At 47.8% G+C, this 24,695-nt stretch overlaps 3 protein-coding genes across 3 annotated transcripts; all 3 read right to left on the reverse strand.

The window, feature by feature from the left end:
• Positions 1-14,371: 14,371 nt before the first annotated feature.
• Positions 14,372-15,357, reverse strand: LOC109760062 (protein DMP2-like). Its single transcript, XM_020318902.4, has one exon. The coding sequence runs from the start codon at positions 15,210-15,212 to the stop codon at positions 14,523-14,525; it is 690 nt and encodes a 229-aa protein (XP_020174491.1). The 5' UTR covers positions 15,213-15,357; the 3' UTR covers positions 14,372-14,522.
• A 4,363-nt stretch (positions 15,358-19,720) lies between these two features.
• On the reverse strand, positions 19,721-20,644 carry LOC109760074 (protein DMP2-like). Its single transcript, XM_020318913.4, has 2 exons — positions 19,939-20,644; positions 19,721-19,847 (listed from the first exon to the last, which is right to left on the reverse strand). Exons 1-2 carry the CDS (start codon positions 20,596-20,598, stop codon positions 19,800-19,802), a joined length of 708 nt encoding a protein of 235 aa, XP_020174502.4. The 5' UTR covers positions 20,599-20,644; the 3' UTR covers positions 19,721-19,799.
• A 1,394-nt stretch (positions 20,645-22,038) lies between these two features.
• Positions 22,039-22,915, reverse strand: LOC109760063 (protein DMP10-like). The gene has a single exon (XM_020318903.3). It carries the CDS (start codon positions 22,846-22,848, stop codon positions 22,237-22,239), a length of 612 nt encoding a protein of 203 aa, XP_020174492.2. The 5' UTR covers positions 22,849-22,915; the 3' UTR covers positions 22,039-22,236.
• Positions 22,916-24,695: the final 1,780 nt, after the last annotated feature.

Genomic DNA, 24,695 nt, shown 5'->3' on the forward strand with positions numbered 1-24,695 from the left:
TGTCCCTCAGCATCATTCGGAATAGCTAGTCCGCCGGGACCCTTTCCAAAGATTACGTGTAAATCATTGACCATAGCAAGTACGTGATCACCGGTACGCATGGCGGGCTTCTTCCGGTGATCTGCCTCGCCTTTGAAATGCTTGCCTTTCTTTCGACATTGATGGTTGGTCGGAAGAAATCGACGATGGCCCAGGTACACATTCTTCCTGCTTTTGTCCAGGTATATACTTTCAGTGTCATCTAAACAGTGCGTGCATGCGTGGTATCCCTTGTTTGTCTGTCCTGAAAGGTTACTGAGAGCGGGCCAATCGTTGATGGTTACAAACAGCAACGCGTGCAGGTTAAATTCCTCCTGTTTGTGCTCATCCCACGTACGTACACCATTTCCATTCCACAGCTGTAAAAGTTCTTCAACTAATGGCCTTAGGTACACATCAATGTCGTTGCCGGGTTGCTTAGGGCCTTGGATGAGAACTGGCATCATAATGAACTTCCGCTTCATGCACATCCAAGGAGGAAGGTTATACATACATAGAGTCACGGGCCAGGTGCTGTGCTTGCTGCTCTGCTCCCCGAAAGGATTAATGCCATCCGCGCTTAAACCAAACCATACGTTCCTTGGGTCAGCTGCAAACTCAGCCCAGTACTTTCTCTCGATTTTTCTCCACTGCGACCCGTCAGCGGGTGCTCTCAACTTCCCGTCTTTCTTACGGTCCTCACTGTGCCATCGCATCAACTTGGCATGCTCTTCGTTTCTGAACAGACATTTCAACCGTGGTATTATAGGAGCATACGACATCACCTTCGCAGGAACCCTCTTCCTGGGGGGCTCGCCGTCAACATCACCAGGGTCATCTCGTCTGATCTTATACCGCAATGCACCGCATACCGGGCATGCGTTCAGATCCTTGTACGCACCGCGGTAGAGGATGCAGTCATTAGGGCATGCATGTATCTTCTGCACCTCCAATCCTAGAGGGCGTACGACCTTCTGTGCTGCGTATGTACTGTCAGGCAATTCATTATCCTTTGGAAGCTTCTTCTTCAATATTTTCAATAGCTTCTCAAATCCTTTGTCAGGCACAGCATTCTCTGCCTTCCACTGCAGCAATTCCAGTACGGTACCGAGCTTTGTGTTGCCATCTTCGCAATTGGGGTACAACCCTTTTTTGTGATCCTCTAACATGCGATCGAACTTCAGCTTCTCCTTTTGACTTTCGCATTGCGTCCTTGCATCGACTATGACCCGGCGGAGATCATCATCATCGGGCACTGGTTCCTCTTGATCTTCAGCAGCTTCCCCCCTTGCAGCATCATTGGGCACATCATCTGGTTCCTCTTGATCTTCAGCAGCTTCCCCCGTTGCAGCATCACCATTTTCAGGGGGCACATAGTTGTCATCGTCCTCTTCTTCTTCGCCGTCTTCCATCATAACCCCTATTTCTCCGTGCCTCGTCCAAACATTATAGTGTGGCATGAAACCCTTGTAAAGCAGGTGGGTGTGAAGGATTTTTCGGTCAGAGTAAGATTTCGTATTCCCACATATAGGGCATGGACAACACATAAAACCATTCTGCTTGTTTGCCTCAGCCACTTCGAGAAAATCATGCACGCCCTTAATGTACTCGGAGGTGTGTCTGTCACCGTACATCCATTGCCGGTTCATCTTCGTGCATTATATATAATTAAGTGTGTCAAAAACCATTACAGAACATCATGAATAGATAATTAAGTGACCAAATTAATAGAAGTTCATCATCACATTAGAACCAAAGTACATACATAGTTCTCATCTAACAACATATATATATAGCTTTCCAGAGCATCTAATTAATTAAACCATACATTGAAACTATGTAAAACATTTCAATGCGAAAACAAATGCGATCATAATCGCAACCAAGGTAACAATTGATCCAACGGCATAATGATACCAAGCCTCGGTATGAATGGCATATTTTCTAATCTTTCTAATCTTCAAGCGCATTGCATCCATCTTGATCTTGTGATCATCGACGACATCCGCAACATGCAACTCCAATATCATCTTCTCCTCCTCAATTTTTTTTATTTTTTCCTTCAAGTAATTGTTTTCTTCTTCAACTAAATTTAACCTCTCGACAATAGGGTCGGTTAGAATTTCCGGTTCAACCACCTCCTAGATAAATAAAATCTATGTCACGTTGGTCGGTATATTTGTCATAAACAATAAATGAACCAAATAGTTATAAAAATATAATATCTACCACATCCGAATCATAGACAGGACGAGGGCCGACGGGGGCGGATACCAAAACCATCGCACTATGTAATAAGAAGGAATAATAAAAGTAACAAAATTAGACAAGTAACTATCTAAAGTAAGAATTTTTTCCTTTCAGAAAGAAGATAAGAACAAGAGGCTCACCACGGTGGTGCTGGTGACGAGATCGGCGCGGGCGATCGACGGCGGTGAAGACGGGGACGGGACGTGACGGACCGCTAAACCTAGACAAATCTCGGGGAAAATGGAGCTCAGAGGTCGAGTTTCGAGAGGACAAAGATTAACTAGTGTGGCTCAGACATTTCATCGAACACCTCATGTGCATAGGAGGTGAGCTAGAGCACCCAAATGCCCTCCCCTCGCCGGCCAGAAAAAACAGAGCACTCTGGAGTGCTCTGCTATGGCGATGGGGTATATATAGGGAACCCATTGGTCCCGGTTGGTGGCACCAACCGGGACTAAAGGCCTTTGGTCCCGGTTGGTGCCACGAACCGGGACCAATGCCCCCTTTAGTCCCGGTTGGTGGCACCAACCGGGACCAAAGGCCTTGTGCTGCCCCGCGTCAAAAGTTTAGTCCCACCTCGCTAGTTGAGAGAGCTCGAGAGTGGTTTATAAGCGCTGCTGCGCCCACCCTCTCAAACTCCTCTCAACTGCAGGCTTTCGGGCCTAACTGTTCTCTTTGCCTGTGGGGCCTGCCTTCTGCGGGCCTGAATCCTGGCCCATGGATGGGTTTCTAGTCGTATTCAGGCCGTGGTGGCCCAGTAGGTGGCATAATTTTTTTTCCTCTGTTTTTTTCTCTTTTGCTTTATTTGTTTTGTTTTGTTTCTACTTACAACAAAAAACTTATTTATTTTATTTCTAATTACTTATGTATTTTACTTTAATTATTTTATTTTATTTATTTTACTACTGCTATTTTTACTTAATTTATTAAGGTTTATTTATTGTAGTTACTATAGTTTATTTTATTAAGGTTTACGAGCTGTGGGAGGGACGAGGGGTGGCGACGTGCTGTGGGACACGATGCAGGGGCGAGGAGGGAATTTAGGGTTAAGTTTTTATACGGGAACGGTTAGACGGGCTTTAGCGGGCTTTCACCGGGCTTGTGGGGTTTTACCAGGTCATCGATGAGAGTTTCCAAAAATGTCATTAGAAATCCGTCATGGATTAACAGGTTTCTTGTAGTGATATGTCGAGCACAATGAGTGGTGATCCTCCGGCCTCCCACTCGCACGCAGCCGCCGCCACCCTCCTGCTCGCTCGCCGCCGCCGTCGTCACCAGTCCCGGCCATGGCGCCGCCGCTGCCGTCGTGCCCCTGAAGACCTATTCATCTTGCCTGAAGGTGATCCTGTGTCAGATCCTCCACTTAACCCGCGTGGACCGGCTCGTGGGTCACTGACAGTGGGTCCCTTGGGCCCACTGGTCAGGTTTGACCAGTCGCCCCCGCCTCCTTCCTCCTCTGGCCGAACAGAGGCGGGGCTCCGGCGATCAACGCCGGCGAACAGCGGCTCCTCGCGGGGTCCTGAGGGTGGGGATGGATCCGCCAGGCCGGGGCGGTCCTCCCGGTGGTCGAGGAGGTGGCGGGGATGGAGGGAGTCGCCGGCGGCGAGCTCCGCGGCGGACGGCAGCTTCGGGAGGTTTGGGGCTTTGGCCTACGGTGGTTCCCCGACGCAGCTGAGGGTTTGGGCGGCTCTGCACGATCGAGGGGAGGAGGATGGTGGTGCTATACGGACGGGGGGGGGGGGCTCTGGTTGCGACTGAATGGACCGGAGGGCGGCGGCGGCTGTACTGGCCGGAGATGGGGAAGAAGACCCTCCCTGGTCGATTGCCTGCTATGGGGGTGCTAGGTGGGGTGGCTTGAGGTCGCCTGAGGGACTGGACGGACTCGGGGGCTCCTTATATAGGCGGCCGGAGTCGGTTCCAACGGCGGCCGTGGATAAGAACGGCGAACCGCCGTTCTCTAGCCTGCAGGACGTCGTGGCGGCGACGGGCACTAGTGGACGAGCTCGCGGATAAGCTTGGACTGCTCCAGAGGCGAGCTGGCGAGCGGCTGGGGCTCGGGCGGCGCCGTCCATGGCAGGGGCCTGCTGTGGCCGGCCGTCGTGCCCCTGAAGACCTATTCATCTTGCCTGAAGGTGATCCTGTGTCAGATCCCGCACGATACCTCATCACTACAACACGTCGGCGGCGGTGTATGAGGCGTCCATGGCCTTGGTGGCGCCTTCAAGGGAGGACGCATGATCTTCAAGGGAGGACAGGCCATCAGATTCATCCACTTGGTAGCGTCTTTGTTCATCCAGGTTTGACGATTCATCTTTTCATTATCTAGTCTCTCAGGGATGTCAAACGTACCCTCAACAACTAACGTCAGCATTTATTTTGTTCTGTAGTGAACCCCCTCGATGAATGCATGTCTGTTGCCGTGGCTAGAGAAAATTCTACATATCCACATCCTGATAACCAACAAGATAAATAGCAGCTTTGATATGGAGGTATTTTCCTTCACTGCGTGCTTTTTCTTTGTGCCCTTTACTGTACTGTAGTAGCATTTGCTAAATTGCATTGAGAGAATAGGACGGCACAACAAGCTAGGGCTTCAAGAAAACCAACCAAATTCCTTTTTTTTGGGATCAACCAACCAAATTGCTGTAATAGCACGATCCGCAAGACCTAGAAGGGATCTACACATGACATCGGTGGCTTCTCCTCCGCCTGCTATTTGCCGCTTTGACACTGTTGACAGATCTGAGTTCCACCTGCTAGGCTCGAATGGTAGATGTTACGGGCAACTGTATGTGAATCCCACTCCAAGGGATCGCCCTTCTCTATCCCAGATATGGCGGTTATGGAGTTGATGGCTCGTGTTTTTTTTTCTCTTTTGCTTTATTTGTTTTGTTTTGTTTCTACTTACAACAAAAAACTTATTTATTTTATTTCTAATTACTTATGTATTTTACTTTAATTATTTTATTTTTATTTATTTTACTGCTGCTATTTTTATTTATTTTACTGCTGCTATTTTTACTTAATTTATTAAGGTTTATTTATTGTAGTTACTATAGTTTATTTTATTTTATTTTATTAAGGTTTATTTAGTTTTATTAAGGTTTATTTATTTTATAAATATAAAAAAATGAACATAGATGCGCTTATAGAGAAAATTAAACCTAAATTCATAGTAAATTTCTATGAAATTTACTGTGAATTTAGGTGAAATTCCCTGTATAAGGGCATGTATTTTCACTTTAAAAGAAGCTCAACAAGGCATAGAGGGACGGGCTTATAAACTGGTGTGAGCGCCCTTCGGTTGGCGAGGTGGGACTAAACACTGGCCGCAACTAGGACCAGCCCTTTAGTCCCGGTTTGTGGTATGAACCGGGACTAAAGGGTGGTGGGCCAGGAGCGTGGCCCATTGGTCCCGGTTTGTCCCACCAACCGGGACCAAAGGGTCCGGACGAACTGGGACCAATGCCCCCACGAGGCTCGGCAGGCCCCTGGCCGCACGAACCGGGACCAATGCTCACATCAGTCCCAGTTCGTGACTGAACCGGGACTAATGTGAATATTGCCCTGTGACCAAAGCCCAGTTTTCTACTAGTGCTCGCCCAGCTGGTCCCCAAGAGCCCAGCCCACAGCTTCAGTTTTGAGCGGCACCAGAAGGCCCTGGATTTGTACCCAAATCAGGAACGAGTCCAGGCACACATCCACAGGGTCGACCAACCCGTCGAGCACCGCGATCAGCACGACATTGTTCCTGAAGTGCCATGGGCCAGCACGGAGAACATGCTTCAGGTCTCCCTCCTCCGAGAAAGTGATGACGAACCGACCATCCTTGCAATCGACCCTCTGAGCCACTGCACTGCCACGCAACTTCCATGGGCCACGGAGGTCGCCGATGACTACCTTGGGGTCGATCGGGTACGGCGACAGCACACGAGCCACCGCGAGTTTCCCCACCACCGCACGCAGGGCAGCCTCCATGTCAATGACGATCGGTCTGTGGCCAGTTCTTTGACCCACGAACATCTTGCTCTTGCCTGCCCTCTGAAACAATGGAGGATCCGCCGCCGCTGACGCAAAGCCAAGGGAGGCCGAAGGCGTGACGGAGAGGACCAAGCCCGACGGCCCTCCCACCACCGCCGTCCCTTGGAACATAGCAGGAGCCGCCTGCACTCCCTGAACATCAGGGACTGAAGTAGGTGAGACTGTCACCCCATGGGCGGCATGATCGGAGGCACCCGCAGCTGGGAGACCCGCAGCCGGAGACGGCGAGTCTAGACGAGTCTCCTGGCCCGCCCCAATGCCGTTCACCTCCATACTTTTCCCTCCTTGGTCACCCATAGGTTCCGAAAACACAGAGACCGAAACAGAGAGCGGGCGAACAGCGGCAAGAACAGGTTTGTGAAGAATCCCTTTGATCCCTCTCCTGAAATACACTTTGTCTTCCCCAAATTCCGCATCCAAATCACCGAAATTATCATCCCAATTACTCATACCCTGCTGTCCGTTTCCATTAATCTTCAAATCTGAATTAATACCAAGGGAAACTAACGGGCAAAACTGACCTTTATTTCCCCGATTTACATCTCTGAAGGCGGGATCAAGGGCGGATTCCCCTCCCAATGAAGTCGTTGGAGCAATCCCCTCCCCTCCTCCTTTGATTTCCTCTTGAGTTGGAGACGAATTGAAGAAAGCATCTGCTTTGGCCTTCATCCGCCGTAAACACAGCTCACGATCTTGCGCCCGTCGAAGGATCTCCCTCCCCCTCCGCTTGAAGATGCTCCAGTCCACGAAGGAATGGCCACCCAACTCACCAGCATCCAACCTCTCTCCATGCCCCCGGCACTTGGCCGGCGGCAGCGCTGCCGCCATGGCCTCTCGCCCTCAGGTCGCCACCGCTCTCGCCAGAGCGTTTCGGTCAAAACGGTCAAAGCGATACTTCTTGCCTACTTTCTTGATAATGCTACTTTCACATCAGCCTGTGATGTGTAGTTATGTGTGGTATGAATAAGCAAGTGGTGTGTACTAAAGGTTTTTGTTACTACGAAGGAGAAAGTTGATCACCTCTTTTGTTGGAAAGGTCAGTAATATTTGTTTGTTTCGTGTTTAGTTGTATAGTTTCGATAAGATCTTTGTTGTGTGATTATCAGTAACCTTACATGTTTATCAATTTAGAGAATAAGAGCGTCACATAGCAGCACAATTTGTGCTCCTTAGGCCCAAAACTTGCATAAATACAATTAAAAACTAAAGAGAAACCATGTCAGTAATAGCTCGAAGCCCACACAAATGGCCCAGCTAAAGGGACGGCCCATTTCTAGGTCCGTCGCTGGTGACGATCAATCCTATTTTGACTCTCTCTAGGCGTAGCATGGTGGCAATTTTTTCTAAGCAATCAGCCAATCACCCAATCAATGAAGAGGGAGTCTTTGCCCGAATTCATTTTTCCATATGAAAATATCGGTGGATCACAAATGCCGGCAGATACGAGGCATGGGGACAATTTGGCTTAGCCACTCGTGCTAACTGGACACGGTAAGACATGCTGCATTGATGGGCACGGTAAGAAGAAAGCGACACAGTACCTTCCAGCTGCCCCCCCCGATGGCGGATCACCATGCAGCCCATGCACGCAGAGGACACAACAAAACCCAGTGGACGTGCTTTGCGGAGAGCTCAGGAAAGCTCTTTCTCCCCTTCTCGACATGCCTCCAAGCAGAGCAGCAACTCAGTCCAAACGTAGGCCACGACAACAACGTACGCCTGTCTCAAACCCAAGAAGGAGTGTCAGGCTGGCAAAGGGCATTGGGTGTGGCTCTGCGGCAACAAAACAGCAAGCAGCGCTCATACACAAGCTATGCATTGCAAACGAGGGGGAGATCATTAGTGACTTAGCACTACAAGCCTATGCCAAGCTGTTCGAGCGACCCCTTGCAGACGGACACATTCAAGCCATTCTCGCCCTCTTTGGCTGGGACACTTTCGCACTCCCGCTGCTGGATCAACATATGGTGGTGGCTGACCGGAGCTAGTCCTCGTCGACGTGGATCACAATGTAGGCCTACCTTATGAATTGTGTGCCCCTGAAAGTGCTAGTGTGGAATGTGCATGGCCTCAACACACCTGCACAAAGAACTGCCATGCTCCAAGTAGTGAACAAAGCAAACCCTAGCATAGTTTTCCTCTAGGAAACGAAGATGGAGAATGTAACAGTGGATGTGGTGTCGCAATGCCTTGGCAATAAATTCACAACTTTCTACTTCTTTCCCTCGGTGGAAACACGCGGAGGGGTCCTTATAGCCTGGGACGAGGCGACGGTCTCCTTGTCACGCCCCCACTACACGAGCAACACTCTCACCGCGCTTGTCAAGCCAGTTGAAGGAAGGGAATGGTGGATCACGGGAGTCTACGGGCCTCAACTCGACCAACAAAAAGTGGACTTCATGCAGGAACTTGTGGAGATCAGAGATCTGCACGCTGGGCCATGGGTAGCCCTTGGTGATATCAACCTGCTTGTAAACCCAGAAGATAAAAGCAACAGCCTCATAAATCGGAGGATGATGGCGCGTTTCCGGGCAAAGCTGAACGCACTCGAGCTCAAGGAGCTATTCCTCAACGGCCGGCGATACACATGGTCCAATGAACGAGCAAAGGCAACACTTGAGAAAATTGACCACGTTTTCAGCTCCGCTTGCTGGGAAGATCTCTATCCATCATGCCAGCTCACGGCCCTTGGGTCCTCGATCTCGGACCACTGCCCCTTGCTACTGGATGCCACGGCTGATCTGTGCATGGGATGACGCTTCAAGTTCGAAGCCTTCTGGCCTAAGGTCGACAAGTTCTTAGAGACAGTGGCTGCTGCGTGGGCCTCGGTTCCCCAGGGTGGCAACCCTTTCGTTGTTCTGGACATGAAACTACGCGCAACAGCAAAGAAGGTCAAGCAATGGAGTGATCGACGAATCGGCAATGTGAAGCTGCAAATCGCCATCGACATGGAGGTCATCTCACGGCTGGACAAGGCAATGGACACACGAACCCTGTCACCCCCGGAGTGCAGCTTGCGAAAAGCCCTCAAGAAGAAGCTCCTGGGTCTTTGCTCCCTGGAGAGAACAATTGCGCGGCAACGTTCTAGAATCCTTGGGCTTCACGAAGGAGACGCCAGCACCTCTTTCTTCTTCCAGCACGTGCACCATCGACAAAGGAAGAACTTCATCACTACTATACGACGGGGTGAAACCATAGCTACCAACCAAGAGGAAATCATGAATGAGGTGGATCATCATTTCACTCAAATGCTGGGCGAGATACAAGAAAGGGCACACTCGCTGGACCTCAATGCTCTCCATCTTCCGTCGCTTAATCTCAACCACCTGGAGTAGCCGTTCACAGAGGAGGAAATCGAGAAGGTTGTTAAGAGCATGCCGCCGGACAAAGCGCCGGGGCCGGATGGCTTCACTGGCCGGTTCTTCTCTACTTGTTGGCACATTATCAAAGGAGATCTCATGAATGCCTTCAACCATCTGTACAACAGAGACACCAGAGGATTGCCCGCGATCAACAAAGCCATAGTAGCACTTCTGCCCAAGAAGAGCGGCACGATGGATATTCGTGACTTCAGACCTGTCAGTCTGGTACATGCGGCGGTCAAAATCTTCGACAAAGCCTTGGCCAATAGACTCACACCTGACTTGTCGTCCTTAGTTGGCAAACACCAGAGAGCCTTCGTCAAGGGGAGATCCATCCACGACAACTTCATGCTTGTGCAGTGCACAGCACGGCGCCTGCACGCCCTAAAAGAGCCAGCAATAATGCTCAAACTAGACATCTCCAAGGCTTTCAACTCCGTCCACTGGCCTTTCCTCATCGAAGTGATGCAAATCATGGGTTTTGGCCCAAAGTGGATGGCGTGGACATGTGGAATGCTATATACCTCCTCTACTAGGATCATGATCAACGGTACCCCGGGTAGACCAATTTACAACTGCAAGGGACTGAGGCAAGGCGCTCCACTATCGCCGATGCTCTACATCCTCGTCATGGAACCACTACATCGAATGTTTGAGCTTGCTACCTCGAGAGGGATCATGGCTCCTTTAGTGTCGAGAGGACTGGAACACCGGCTATCGATGTTTGCAGACGACGTCATGATATTCCTCAAACCAAATGATCAAGATCTCCAAGCCCGCTCCTCACTGCTTCGGATCTTTGGTGAAGCTTCAAGGCTGCATGTAAACATGCAAAAGAGCGCAGCCTACCCGATCAGATGCTCGGCGGATTCTTGTGACAGAGCGCTCGCCATCCTCGGCTGCCCGACCGGCTCCTTCCCATGCAGATGCCTTGCCCTACCCCTCACCCTTCACAAACAGTCAGCTGCCCAACTATCGGGACTTGTGGATCAACTAGCGGCTGCCCTGCCGAAGTGGAAGGCTGCGGCCATGCCAAAGAGCGGACGCCTCCGCCTCATCAAATCAGTGCTATGCGCCATTCCACTTCACGCGATGCTAGCACTGGATATCCCCCAAAAGACGATCTCCGCGATGAACAAAATATGCCGCGGTATCCTCTGGAGCGCCAAAGACAAAGCGAACGGTGGCGAATGCTCTGTAGCTTGGAATGAAGTGTGCACGCCGATATGGGCTGGGGGCCTCGGCGTCCCGAACCTTGACTGGCTCAACATAGCCATGCAAGCAAAATGGGCATGACTGCAGCGATCCGACCCTGCCAGACCATGGACAGAGTTTAACATCAAAATCCCAAAGGAATCGCTCCAACTATACCAAGCTGCCACTATCACTAAAGTGGGGTACGGCAAGGACACTTTCTTCTGGGAAGATAGATGGTTACAGGGGCAGCGAGTCCAGGAGATCGCCCCGAACCTATATGGTAGAGTGCGCAACAAGACTCGCACTTCAAGGGCCGTTCATCAGGCACTACGTGAGGGGAGCTGGGCGCGTGACATTGGACCTGAGCTCACCCCAGACCTACTACAGGAATACCTAGCCCTATGGACCGCTGTCACCGGGAAACAAGTGCAAGATGGCCTACAAGACTCGGTCTCATGGGCCTGGGAGGCGAATGGTTGCTTCTTGACTAGGTCTACTTATGCCGCCAAGTTCTGGGGCCGAGAAGTGGCGCCCACTGCAGAATTTACGTGGAAATCTAGGGCCCCCATGAGGTGCCGCTTCTTCACTTGGCTAGCGATACGGAACAGGTGCTGGACGCTGGATTGCCTGGCTCGGCGTGGCATGAACCATCAAGAGGCATGCCCCCTCTGCGACCAGAAGGAAGAGACAATCAATCACCTGCTTCTTGGCTGTGTGTTCACCAAGCGGATATGGACGGCCATTTGCCAGGCCTTGGGCAAGCAGGATTGGATCCCCTCGTCGGCGGATGGACTCTAGGAATGGTGCCGTAGCAAGACGGGCACCGGTCGTGCCGGAAAGGATGTCCGTGCTACTCTCATCCTCGTCATGTGGGAAATATGGAAGCACCGAAACGCAATCGTTTTTGATAGGATTTCGCCGTCTGTAGATCATGTAATCCATAGGATAGAAAGATGAGGGACGAGCCTCGGAACAAGCTGGTCTCATCAAAGGGGACATAGCCTCCTTGCTAGGAGTGCTCACAAGGCGGGCTGACGAGAGGGATTAGCTTATAACCATAACCCGCAAAGTGGAGTTGGGTCCATGTAATTCACGCATGTAACACCAACATGGAGGGGTTCTTTACCTCACTCTCTCTTTAATGCATAATACGCACTCTCGTACGTATTTGAGAAAAAGAAAAGAAAAAGAAAGCAACCTTCCTCACGACGCGCGCAGCAGCTGATCACATCGACGACGACGAACCAAGCTAAGAGCGTAGCCGCCGCCCGCGGTCGCCAGAGAAGAAATCAAAGAAACATTCAAGGCCGAGAGGGACCCAAGGATTAACTGGAAAGAAAGCTGCAGCTCCAAGCATCGCCGGAGCCGCCGGAATCTACCTAGGTACGGTCGTGCGCTCTGCAAAATATGGACCTTGGCTTGGCCGAAGACAAATCTACGCTACACAACTAATGCTCCTTGGTCCTTGCACAACAACAATTACGTACTCTAGCTGGCCAGTGGCAGCTTGTAGCTTGGTTCTCACGTACGTACGGCTGCTACAATGACAGCGCGTTTTTTGTATCCTTCTCGAGGAGTCCGATGCATCGCGTGTTGTATATCCGTATATGAAGATATATACAACTCTTTTATTTTTTGATAAAGGGTGAATTTTATTGACTCAAAATGAAATATGAAGAGGATACAAACATCAGGAGCACACACCTGTCCTATCATAACTAAGATGCACACAGTCAACACCCACGCACACACACAAAAAACACATCATTAAATAGCAAAGCCATATAAGGCCAAAGCTATACGTAGGCGAGGAAAAAACCCACCAGATCTGTGTTTGGCAAACTACAACAATAATCATATCCGCACCAACAATTTCATGACATCACACGAATGTTAGGGTTCTTCAACAGCAACGCTTGCATGAAGGGAGCAACGGTCAAGCGCCGCCGTCACCGGATCCAACCACTCATGGTCAGGATCTAGATTTTCACCCTGAAGAACCAGTCTGAGCCTATCTGAGCAATGCCTTCAACAAGATCACGACATAAAAATATCGCCATTGCTAGGTATAACCTGTCAGACATAGGTTTTCATCCCGGAGCTCGAGACAAGATGCTTGAGTAGCACCACCATCGACGTCATGCATGTGTTGTCACCACCATTTTCCACGATCCCAACAGCTACATGTGATGTGCGACCGCCGTCGCTGCACAACCATCCCTCTGCATCAAACCGTCGTCTGTAGTTTGCATCTCATCGCTGAAGTCAACCACCAGATCTCGCGGGACGAACCCTCACGAAGACCTTTTGGTAGCCACCACAGTCTGCAGGGAGGCCGCCGCCACAGGCCGGAGTGGTCATCACAACAACCAACACGAACGGCGGAGCACACCACCGCCGACTATCACCCCGTCGAAGAGATACAACTCTTCTATTGGTTTGTATTTTCTTGTCGTATCGATTGGACGTCAGCTATTCTGTTCTCCCAACGTCCAGTGGCATGTTATGAACCAAACGTGGTGAAGTGTACGTCGGACTTGGCAATGCTTCCTTCTTCTCCCACTACCGTGGCGGCTAGGGAGAAGCTTCATTCCTCCCATGCTCCACCGGCGAGCCCATGAACTCATCTTCTCTCTGTCCGCCGCTCTTGAGGTCGGCGACAGTGAGGGAAGTCCCGGCGCCTCGGTCCTGCTAGTAATTTAGATTAGGTTTGCTTAGTCTGTAGGTGCGGTAGTGTGGTAGATGGCGGTGCTTCATCTTTGAGCCGGTCTTTCGAACTTCAATCCTCCTTGAGCACTGATCTTTACTGGCACGCGTATTAAGACTTTCTGGCGGTCATCGACAAGGTTTGGCCGGCTCTGATAAAGGAGCGGCAACTTCGGCGCGCGTCGGTGGCTCATTTTGGCAATGGTAGTGGTGGTTCACTGGTCCATAGATCTCGGTCTGATTCTTATTATGTTTAGGGAGCTTTGTAGTTTGGGTGAACCTTTATAATAAATTGGGTCCTTCTCGCAAAAATAGCAGCTTAAGTCAGTGTCTTTCAGTGCTTGACATTCCTTTGCGATAGAGGAATTTAGTGGCAGTTGGAATGATGGTTGTTATCTTGTATCTTTGGAAAATACGCAAAAAAAAAGGAAATGAGTCGAAGGTTCTTTCTCAGCGATCTAGAAGACTCACAGTGGTTTCAGCCCAAGTGTTCAAAATAGCTCATGCGTCTCTTTCCCTGTTGCCTCTCATGTGTTTTACATGTGCCGTGTTTTCTACAAGCCACTATGGTCTCGTACCGAAATCAGGGCAGAGCCCTTTTAATGAACAAAACAAATAACCCCCGCAAAAAAGAACAAAACCATCCATGTTTTGCAAGAGAAAAGATAACTACTCACCCAGGGACAATTAAAATGGATCGGAGGGAGTACAACATGCTTTGGTTCCATGGTATATCATTCAATTTCAAATTTACCTTTCGTTCTTCATAATACGGCTTGATAAGCCTCAAAGTTGCCTGTATTTTTTTTAAAGGAGAATGACCCATCATCTATTCATCGATTGGTGCATATAACCATACACTATTTTTTTAAAAGTTGGCAGGAAAATTCATGCATCGACGTTGTACATTGTCTTAAAAATAAGAAAAATCCAAGCCATGAAACATAACTAATTTAAGTGATCAACCTTCGGGCGAGGAGTAGAGTCGCTGAATCCGACTCCCTTCCTTTTGGTGGGGAAGATGGCGAACACAACGGTGGATAGAAAAGCCATGCCGAGTGGCAGGTTCTTGAGCAGCTCCTGGGCGTTCCTGCTGGCGTCCGGGAAGAAGCAGTTCTGCAGCCCCACATCACTGAACGCCACTGTGAGGAAAAGCACGGCCGCGAAGAAGGAGTGCACGAAGTCCAGCGGCCGGAGGTGGAGACTCCGGAGCTGGTCCCTGCTCCACTCATGGCTCTCGTCCTCCCTGGAGAAGTCGAACACGTTGAAGCCGCGCGGAGTGGCTACGCCGTAGTAGAGCTTTCCGTCACGGCTGACGATGCTGTCGGTAAAAGAAAAGAAGAGGCACATGACGGTGAGGACGGCGACCAGCGCCACGGTGAGCCACTGGTTGGAGGTCTCGCACTTGCCGTGGTTGGTAAAGGACGGGCTTAGCGCCTGGTATGCCAGCACAGTGCCCGTTGGCAGGAGCTGCGCAAGGTTTGCCACGCCTGACATGACCCTGTCCATGGTAGGGGTTGCCGTTGGCGGTGGTACCGTGTCAGGGGCTGGTATCTCATCGTCGTCATCAACGTCCTTGGTGGCGGTCGGTGGAGTTATCTGGATCGCCGTGGACGAGGGAGAAGAAGAAGTTGCCATTGTAGGTACTAAGCTCGATATGTGCGTGTGCGTGCGTGTTCTAGGTTCCAGCTAGAAATAGTGCAAGCTGATCTACACCTTGTTGTTTTATACGAAAATTAATCCATTGATGATTCCAAAGTCCAACGCTGGCGCACATGATTTGCTGGGTGCTGGAAGGGCTCTACATCCATTCGTGTACGGAGACTTCAACTCTCTAGCTAGTTTTGTTTAGGGAAACGTTGGGTACCGGCGGACCGGCCGAAGCTTCGGCCGGTCGCGCACGCACCGCTCGATCGTGTAGTCATCCACGGCTCAACATTTCCCGATCCACGTTTGCATCGCTGGCTTTCCCTTTCTTTGGCCCATCATGTGCCTGTGGCCCAGCGCGTACGGCCGCTCGTTCAGCCTTCCTCGTATCTTCTTCACACGAGGAGCGCACCAGTTGATCAAAAAAAAAAAACAAGGAGCGCACCCAGGTCGTCTTCAAAGCTTTATCTTTCACCAACTGCTCGCTGAAGCTTCGAGGTGGGTTGGGGAAAGAGCTGCAACCACAACCCGATGAAGCTGCATCCGTTTGTCGACTATGTTGTGACCATGGCGACCATGGCCATGCCCACATCATCATGGCGCTGCGAGCTCGAGGGCCGGTGGGGGTGCTGCGTGTTGTGACTGTCGTGATTGTGTGTTGGACCAACGTCGTGGCGTGCTGGAACCGGTGACAATTTTTGCTGCATCGCCTCATGGTGGAGCTAGGACGCGACGGCGAGGACAACACTTTTTGTTGCAACTGTCGTTCGATTTTGCTACAATCGATGAGAAAATTTGCTACATAAATTAATGCCAGAGATGCAACCTGGGACGACAACGAGGACAATTTTTGTTGCAACTGTCGTTGGATTTTGCTACAATCGTTGACAAAATTTGCTACATCTCTCGTTATTTTTCTGCTACACAAATCTTTATTTTTCCGCTTCCTTCTTCCTATTGCCTCGTTGCTTCTTTCCTCTCTCGTTAGGCTGCAAGCATCTCCTTTCTCACGCACCTCAAACTGTTCCCCTGCCGATGCTACAACTGGACAAATCTTTTGCTGGAATAGGTGGCATTTTTTGCTGAAATCGGCGTTGCTTTTTGCTGTGTGTGTGCTGCAACCAGATCTATGCAACCGGAAATCTGAAACCGGCACGTGAGAAAGCAACAACCGTCCATGAAAAAACATCAACCGGCTATGGCTGAAGCCAGCCAGTGCTGCAACCATTGGCAGAAAAAGGTTCAACCGTATATGAAAAAGCTTCAATCAGGCACTATGCAGCGAAAAAAGGTGCGATCATAGATGAAAAAAGCTTCAACCGGACAGTGCGCAACAGAAAAAGTTGCAACCATTGATAGAAAAAGCTTCAACCGTAGATGAAAAAAGCTTCAACCAAAGACAGGCAATGAAAAAAAGCTTCATAAAGGCTCACGTTTCCACGGAAGCTGCAACCGGCGTCGGCGGGTGCTGCAACTGGCGAAGACCAATGTTACAACCAGCGATGGTGAAGCTGCAACCGTGCAGTTCATAGCTACAACCCGACATGAAAAAAAGCTGTGACCAGCGAGCATGGAAGCTACGACCGGTGACGAGAAAAAGCTGCAACCGTCGAGCACGGAAGCTGCAACCGGCGACAATAAAGCTACCACCGACTAGCCCAGAAGCTACGACCGGCGTCAAAAAAGTTTCAACCATCGCGTGATTTTGTTGTAGCTAGCCCAAGTCTGTTTACGAGAGCTTCCACCTAGAGTTTCCCGACGCGAATCCAGTTGAAGCTAGCTCATCGTGCATGTGCTACTATAGATCGATTAAGCTGCTTGCCTGCTTGCTTGCACGCTAGCTTTGCACGTACGACGTACACTCTTGACGATTTGTCTAGCGTTATAGATCCAACATGGAGCATGGTTTTGGGCGTGTGCAGGCGGCATGGCTAGTCGAAGACGAGCGCCGGCGGGTGCCGGTGGCCGACGAGCGCGAGCGGCACGCTCGTCCGGCGAACTGTGCGGGGTTTTTCTGTTTTTGTTTTGTTTGCGTACGTTCAGGTCAAAGGTTCAGGTCAAACAGACGAAGAAATCTAACGACAGAGGGCCTTTTGATCCAACGTGCGCGTGCGGACCGGCCGAAATTTGGGCCGGTCCGCCGGCGCCTATCGTTGCCCTTTTGTTTAACATAGTTTTAGTGCAGGTTATAAATCACATTTTTTCTCTTTTTTGAAAAAGGTGCGTTTTTATAGATATCAAAAAGAAGGTTGAGATCCGGTCCTCGATATTATTCTGATGCATGCAACTTCTTTTATTGAAGTTGATGCAAGACGGGTGGAAAATACAGCGCTAATCGCCGCTAATAGGACACTATAGCGTTTTGAAAAGTGACATCTAAATAATCAATGTACAATGTGATATAGTATGCTAATAGCATATTTTTAAACTTCTCAGTATTTTTCTAGGTTTGGCAAGAGCGGTAAGCTATCTAAAAACCATATTTCATATTACCCTCGAATGTGTAATAAAGTCGCGACGCATGGTGCAGATACGGCCCCAAGCCCCATGGTCAGACTGTTCGCCTATTTTCGTAAGTGTTTTCCAGTGATTTCGCTTTGCACATGGTTTAATGAATGGGTGGCGTCATGGCAATACGCATAGCATGAGAGAAGCTGCTAGAGATTGGTAGTATCTTACACACATGAAGTTTCTGCTAGCGAGCACACATGCACGTGGATGAATAGTAAAATCTAAAAATAGTAAAAAAAAAGTGATAAACACTGATGTGTGTTTCACCTGCGTGTAAATTTTCGTGATCAAATAACGTTTGTGCAGGTCTGGAAAAAAACAACACCGATGTCTTCAAATTGGAAGCATTTGGAAACATCAATTATGTTCTGCTGCCCAGGCCTCCACGAATGTCATTTCATCACGAAAAATTTGCATACATGTTTAACACTCATCAATGTTTCTTGGCAAAAAGTTCAGAACTTTTTAAATTCTTTTAGTAGAACTTTCTTATTTTACCGTTTAATCAGATGCATGTGAGCTCGTGCGCAGAGGGAGAATCTAGTACTTCTATTCAAAGTCGCCGGAGCAGAAAATCGATGAAAGATTCACCCAATGCATGCATGGACCAACGACGAAGTAAAAGGAACGTGCGTGTGTGCGTGCGTGCATGGACAACTCTGCAACGTATATACAGACAGGAAAGAGATAACACACTAACATATTACAACCAACTTGAAGAAAAGAATTCGCAACGTGCCAAGTAGCTAGCTAGCTAGCTAGCAGCTTCCTTCTCCGGCGGCTAGAGTAACCATCGTTTTTTATCCTTCTCGGAATCAGAGGAATCCCGGCCCATTGTATACTTACAAACCAATGGAAGATGAGTAGTACTTCTAGCGATGCCGCAACAGAGGTGATGCGGACACAAACATTACTTGGTGTAAGCATGCTCCGGTTGCACTTCAATGTTGTGGCAATATTGGCGCAACATATCCGCTAATCCGGTCTTCCATGCGAGGAATAAGCAGATGCATGCATCGAGGTAGGCTATCACTTTGCAAGCTGTGTGGCAAGTTTATTGGAAATTGGGTTCATACCCAAAGGTGGTAAGTTGCAGACGAGTTTACAGAAATGTCTGCAACAGCTTAATGGATTTTACAAAAACCTCCACAGAGACAAGTTAGGAATGAGGGAGGATGTTAAGTCTAGTTAGTTAAGATGTTGCGAAGTTCTTATAACCAGTACGTCTATAACTCAGATTTTTCATGGAGCTCATTCTTGATTCACACGTTGTAACCGTTTATTTTTGTAAATGCTCTGGCGAGGCTGTTGCGGCCCTTGGTAGCATACTAGAGGGTCTTCTGACCGTCCACGGACCTGAATCAACCAGATGCTTCTGATTTTGCTATGGGAATAGTGGCCCTAGCAACGTCATCCTAGTCCTTAGCCCATTCTGCGGGGAATGATGATCCATGACCCATGGGCGCATTGACAAGGGCATCTAACGGCTAGGGATACCCAAAACAACAAATCTAATGGCGGAAATTGCTAGTGCCCTAAGATGGATGGATTAATGTTCAATTTTAATGTATCTAAATGTATATATGCGGCCTCCCCACTCCGCTTCTTACAGCACAAGTTTTAGATTTGCCCACATAATATGTTTTTAGTGAAATGGCTCATCCAATTGATTCAGGTGTTTATCCAATAAATTCAAGTGTTTATCGTAAACTTCTAGACTAATTTGTTTCGTACAAATATTGTAGTCATTGTAAAATGAATGGAGAATTGGGATAAGAAAGAAGTGTAACGTATGTGTCGCCAAATAGGAGAGACCTTTTGATAAAAAAAACTGGATTTAGTTAATGATTTTTTGTACAAAATAAAAACATCGAGCTTGAAGCAAACAAAGGGAATGGAGAGCTCTAATAAGCCTGGGAGCCTGGGACGCAGGGCACCTACATAATTGTACACTTGCTTTGGACATAAAATATTTCCTTGTTTACAAAAGAACCGTGGCACACACACCGAACATATATAATTAGAAAACTTCATGATTTTCTCCAACATGATACAATCAAGCAACTTCTAGCCAGCGAGGAGCGGTGTCGTCAAATCCGATTGAGCATGACTTTCCTGAAGGATTCAATTTTTCTTCAATCAATTTCTGGCAAGTGGCAACTTCAAGTTATGGGAACATACTTAACTAATTTATGGGATGGACGACCTTCTGGGGAGGAGCGGTGTCACTGAATCCAATGCCTTTCCTTTTGGTGGGGAAGATGATGAACACAAAACTGGAGAGAAACGCCATGCCCATGGGCAAATTCTTGAGCAGCTCCTCGGTGTTCCTGCCGGCATCCTGAAAGAAACAATTCTGCAGCCCCACGTCGCTGAAAGCTACCGTGAGGAAAACCACCGCTGCGAAGAAGGAGTGCACGAAGTCCAGCGGCCGGAGGCGGAGCCTCCGGAACTGGTCGAGATCGTCCCACTCCTGCCTCTCCTCCTCGCTGGAGAAGTTGAAAACGTTGAAGCCATGCAGTGTGGCGAAGCCATAGTATAGCTTTCCATCTCGGCGACCGACAACGCTGTCAGTGAAGGAGAAGAATAGGCACAAGATGGCGAGGACGACAACCAGCACCCCTGTGAGCCACTGATTGGAGGTCTCGCACTTGCCGTGGTTGGTGAAGGACGGCGACAACGCCTGGTACGCCAATACCGTGCCAGTTGGCAGGAGCTGAGCTAGGTTCGCGACGCTTGACATGACCGTGGCCGGTGGTGGCCTTGTGCTAGGCATTGGCGCTGCCGTGGTTGCGGTCGTTATCTCCTCGGTTGTCAATGGGTGTATCTGGATCGTCGTGGATGACGGAGAAGAAGAAGAGGCCATTGTAGGCGTACTGTGAGTGATCTGTGTCCTAGCTCAGAAAGGTGCAATGCTGCAAACAGATCTACAAGTTGCTGTTTATATAGGCCCGTATTGCTGAATGATTCCAAAGTCCAAACTAGGTTTGCCGTGTTGATTAGTCTCGCTCGATATTGCTGCATGCTGAAGGGCTCCACATGCACGCATGAACGTGGACTTCAACTCACTAGCTAGTTTTGATTACAGTTAGTGTAAGTTGTAATAACTTATAGCCAACTAGTATGACATGACTAGTTTGCCGCCAGCACGTTAATTTAACTGGTGATATATGTTACGTAAGTCTCCTTCCACGAAGGTGAGGTAGGAGAACTATAAGTTTGTGCAGGAGTACGTCATTCTGTACTCACGCTATGTACTAAGAGCAACTCTAGCATAGTCGTTATATTTTGTGTCTTCATAACGCGTACTAAGAACAACTCTAGCATAGTTTCTATGTTGTCCACCTCCATAACACGTATCGAGCGTGCTCCATGTGCATATGGAGGATGTTGAGGTAACGCGCAAATTCAGAGTTTTTATATTGGTTATCTCCTATCATGGGCCCACTCGTCAATGGGACATCTTTTTTCCTTGACCCTCTTCCATCCCCACAGCACGTGAGGTGGGAACCATGTGAAGAATAGTCGCACTAATGAGAAATCAAAGCGCCAAAAATTTGGGGTTTGATCCTCGTGGGTTGTGGGTACAACCACACTCCTAACCATCTAATCACATCTTGGTGGTTGATTCTTACATATGTATAATTTAGGGACACAAAACATATCATTTTTTGTTGTTTTACACAATCGAGTATGCTACATGTATTTGCACATACAATTATTTTTGTGTAGCTGTCCCAAATTTAAGTGTTTATCCCATTTAATTTAAGTAGTTATCTTAAAATATTGATTGTACTAATTAATAAATTTTATTCATGTATGTTTTATCATTTTAAAATGAAGTGGGGTATGGAAGAAGTGTAAGGTATGTGTTGCAACATGGGAGAGATCTCTTGAGGCAAAATGGATTGATCTTTTTTTAATAAAATAATAACATCAATCGATCTTAAAGCAGACAAAGAGAATGGAGAGTTATGGTTATGGTAATCCTGGGAAACTAGGATGCTTACATACTTGTGCAATTGATTTCTTGGAAGAAAATCTCTTTGTTTATATGATAACAGGGCATACAATATGTATACTCGCAAAACTTCATGTGTTTCTCTGGTGATGTACAGCCATGCAAATTTTATTACACATTCCATTATTTCCATACAATTCATTTTTTCGAACTAGGATACTCCCATTTTTCACTACTTTGACATAATGGAACGATTGTCATGTTATGCCAAACAAGATGCAAGAAGAAAAGAGCGAATGCACGCAGTGTCAGGAAACCCATCGTCTACACACGCACACACGCACGCGTGCGCGCACACACACACACTACATGCGAAATACTGATAGCAGTATAACTACTAAATCCACCAGAACAAAAAGGAAACGGTAACAACAACCACCCCATCATATTTACATGCTAGCACAAAATTTATGAAACACTTAATCAACATGCGTGTCAACTATCTATGCTTTTGCTAGTCCTTTGTTCTTCAAATTCAGGGAATCAAACTTTATTCATGGGATGGACAACCTTCTGGGGAGGAGTGGTGTGGTTGAATCCGATGCCCTTCCTTTTAGTGGGGAAGATGATGAACACAAAGCTGGACAGAAACGCCATTCCCAGCGGCAAGTTCTTGAGCAGCTCTTGGCTGTTCCTGCCGGCGTCCGGGAAGAAGCAGTTCTGAAGTCCCACGTCGCTGAACGCCACTGTGAGGAAAACCACGGCCGTGAAGAAGGCATGCACGAAGTCCAGTGGCCGGAGGCGGAGCCTCTGAAACTGGTCAATATCGTTCCACTCCTGCCTCTCCTCCTCGTTGGAGAAGTTGAACACTTTGAAGCCGCGCGGTGTGGCGAAGCCGTAATATAGCTTTCCGTCACGGTGACCGACTATGCTGTCGCTGAAGGAGAAGAAGAGGCACGCGGAGGAGAGGGCGGCAACCAGCACCATGGTGAGCCACTGGTTGGAGGTCTCGCACTTGCCGTGGTTGGTGAAGGACGGGGACAACGCCTGGTATGTCAGCACCGTGCCCGTCGGCAGGAGCTGCGCAAGGTTCGCGACACTCCACATGACCTTGTCCGTGGTAGGAGTTGGCACTGCCGTACCCTTAACTGCCATTTCACTATCATCGTTGTTGATTGGTGGAGTTATCTGGATTGCCGTGGACGATGGAGAAGAAGAAGAAGACGCCATTGTAAGTATGTACGGTGCTCGATTTAATTTGGGAGCGCCGGCGTGTCGTAGATAGGAATGTTCACGTTGCTGTTATATAAGCAAATTAATCAAAGTCCTGGCTAGTTATACATGCATGCATGTACCTGGATTTCAACTCTCTAGCTAGCTGTATTTTGAAGTTAGTGCAAGCTGTAATTGAATTAGTACTACCAACTAGGATGACATGAATAGTTAATTAATTAAACCAGCACGTTAATTTCATTGTTACTACTACATGCTATGGAAGTCTTCTTCCAGGAAGGCGAGGAAAGAAAACTAGCTAATCATCAGCTTGTGCATAACTATGTAATTTTTAACTCGCGTCAATTTCCTTTGATCTCCCCAGCCTGCTTGATTCCCCGTGAACATTTCTGAAAACGATGAAGCAGGACCTGCATGCAAGCATGGCAATAGTTATTCGCGTGCTTGTGCAGCAAAAAGAAGGGGAGCCTCTTGGGAAAGAGTGTGATTTTTCTACCATGTAAAATGTGTGTTGATCAACCGTTGAATATGTAGGAGCTTCGTGCATTCAGATTTTGTTCTTATATGGCGAAGCATTAACATACACCTTGTTCGTATATGGCACCCCATCAAGATTTTTTAATTAATTTTTCATACATTTTTTTTCTATTTTCTGTTAATTTATGCGTCATAGAAATATTCGGCGTGCCTGATATTGCCTATATCAGTATATCTGTTCCAATTTACCAACTTTCATATTATTATGCTTGTTTTATTATTATTTCATACACGTACTATATGTTGTGCCAAGAAATAATATAGCCCCAGTCAGATAACACACTGGCCAAATGACACCAATTCATGGAAGAATGTTAGCTCCTGAAGCTGATTTCTGATAATCAATTTTGAGTATTAGTGGTCCGGTGTATTTGGGGTATTATATGTGCATAGACATTAATTTAGAGCATGTAGGAGGGTGTTGTTTGGGGTATTATGGTGGAAAGTGGTTAGGATAATTTCCAATCCAAAATGTTTCTAAATCGTTTTTCTAGGATACGAATAAGAGATTTTTTATATCCGAACACAATCCAATCTGAACCTCAGTCCGATTGATAGGATATGGTATTACTAATATACAACACCCTAGGATAATCCATTTTTTCTAGGCGAATAATCCAACCTTTAAATACCAGTATCTTATTTGTCTGTAAAGTTTGAAGTATTAACTAGCAATATATGAATGCTCTCTTTGCTTATGAGAGAAGACATAAGCTTGTTATTTACCGAAAATGCATAGGAGCTCTCGGGTGCTACGCCCCCCTATATTCAAAAATAATTTAGTAATTCAAAAAAAATCAAAAAATCCCGGAGCTTTTTATGGAATCAAACATGACCAAGTATTGCACTCATATAAAAAGATTAAACAAGGAATGACTTTTATCGTATCTGGGGTCAAAGATTTCCCCAAAAAAGCTAAATGCAAGTACTATTCATGCTATATTGTGGTCATATTTTTTTTCTGAAGTCAACGGGAATCATTTCTTAGCCAAACTTTTTATACGAGTACAATACCTAGTCATATTTGATTCAAAAACTTTTCCGGGATTTATTTACTTTTTATGTGAATTACTAAATTATTTTTGAATATAGAGGGATGGAGCACCTGAGTGCTCCTAATCCGCTTCCGTTATTTACTTATTTTAGTACTTTATAGTGCTTTATTTGTGCTTAAAGTGTATAAGTATTAATACTTGCTCAGTGTTTATTTATAATTATGCTTTAAATCATTT

The sequence above is a fragment of the Aegilops tauschii genome, chromosome 6 (assembly GCF_002575655.3).
Source record: "Aegilops tauschii subsp. strangulata cultivar AL8/78 chromosome 6, Aet v6.0, whole genome shotgun sequence".
Classification (NCBI taxonomy): Eukaryota; Viridiplantae; Streptophyta; class Magnoliopsida; order Poales; family Poaceae; genus Aegilops; species Aegilops tauschii.

Excerpts from the sequence above, each read along its gene's own strand:
- LOC109760062 (XM_020318902.4), bottom strand. The coding sequence starts at position 15,212 with ATGGCAACTTCTTCTTCTCCCTCGTCCACGGCGATCCAGATAACTCCA.
- LOC109760074 (XM_020318913.4), bottom strand. The coding sequence starts at position 20,598 with ATGGCCTCTTCTTCTTCTCCGTCATCCACGACGATCCAGATACACCCA. Across the intron at positions 19,848-19,938 it reads ACACCGCTCCTCCCCAGAAG|GAAAGTCATGCTCAATCGGA; the intron begins GTCGTCCATCCC and ends TGAATCCTTCAG.
- LOC109760063 (XM_020318903.3), bottom strand. The coding sequence starts at position 22,848 with ATGGCAGTTAAGGGTACGGCAGTGCCAACTCCTACCACGGACAAGGTC.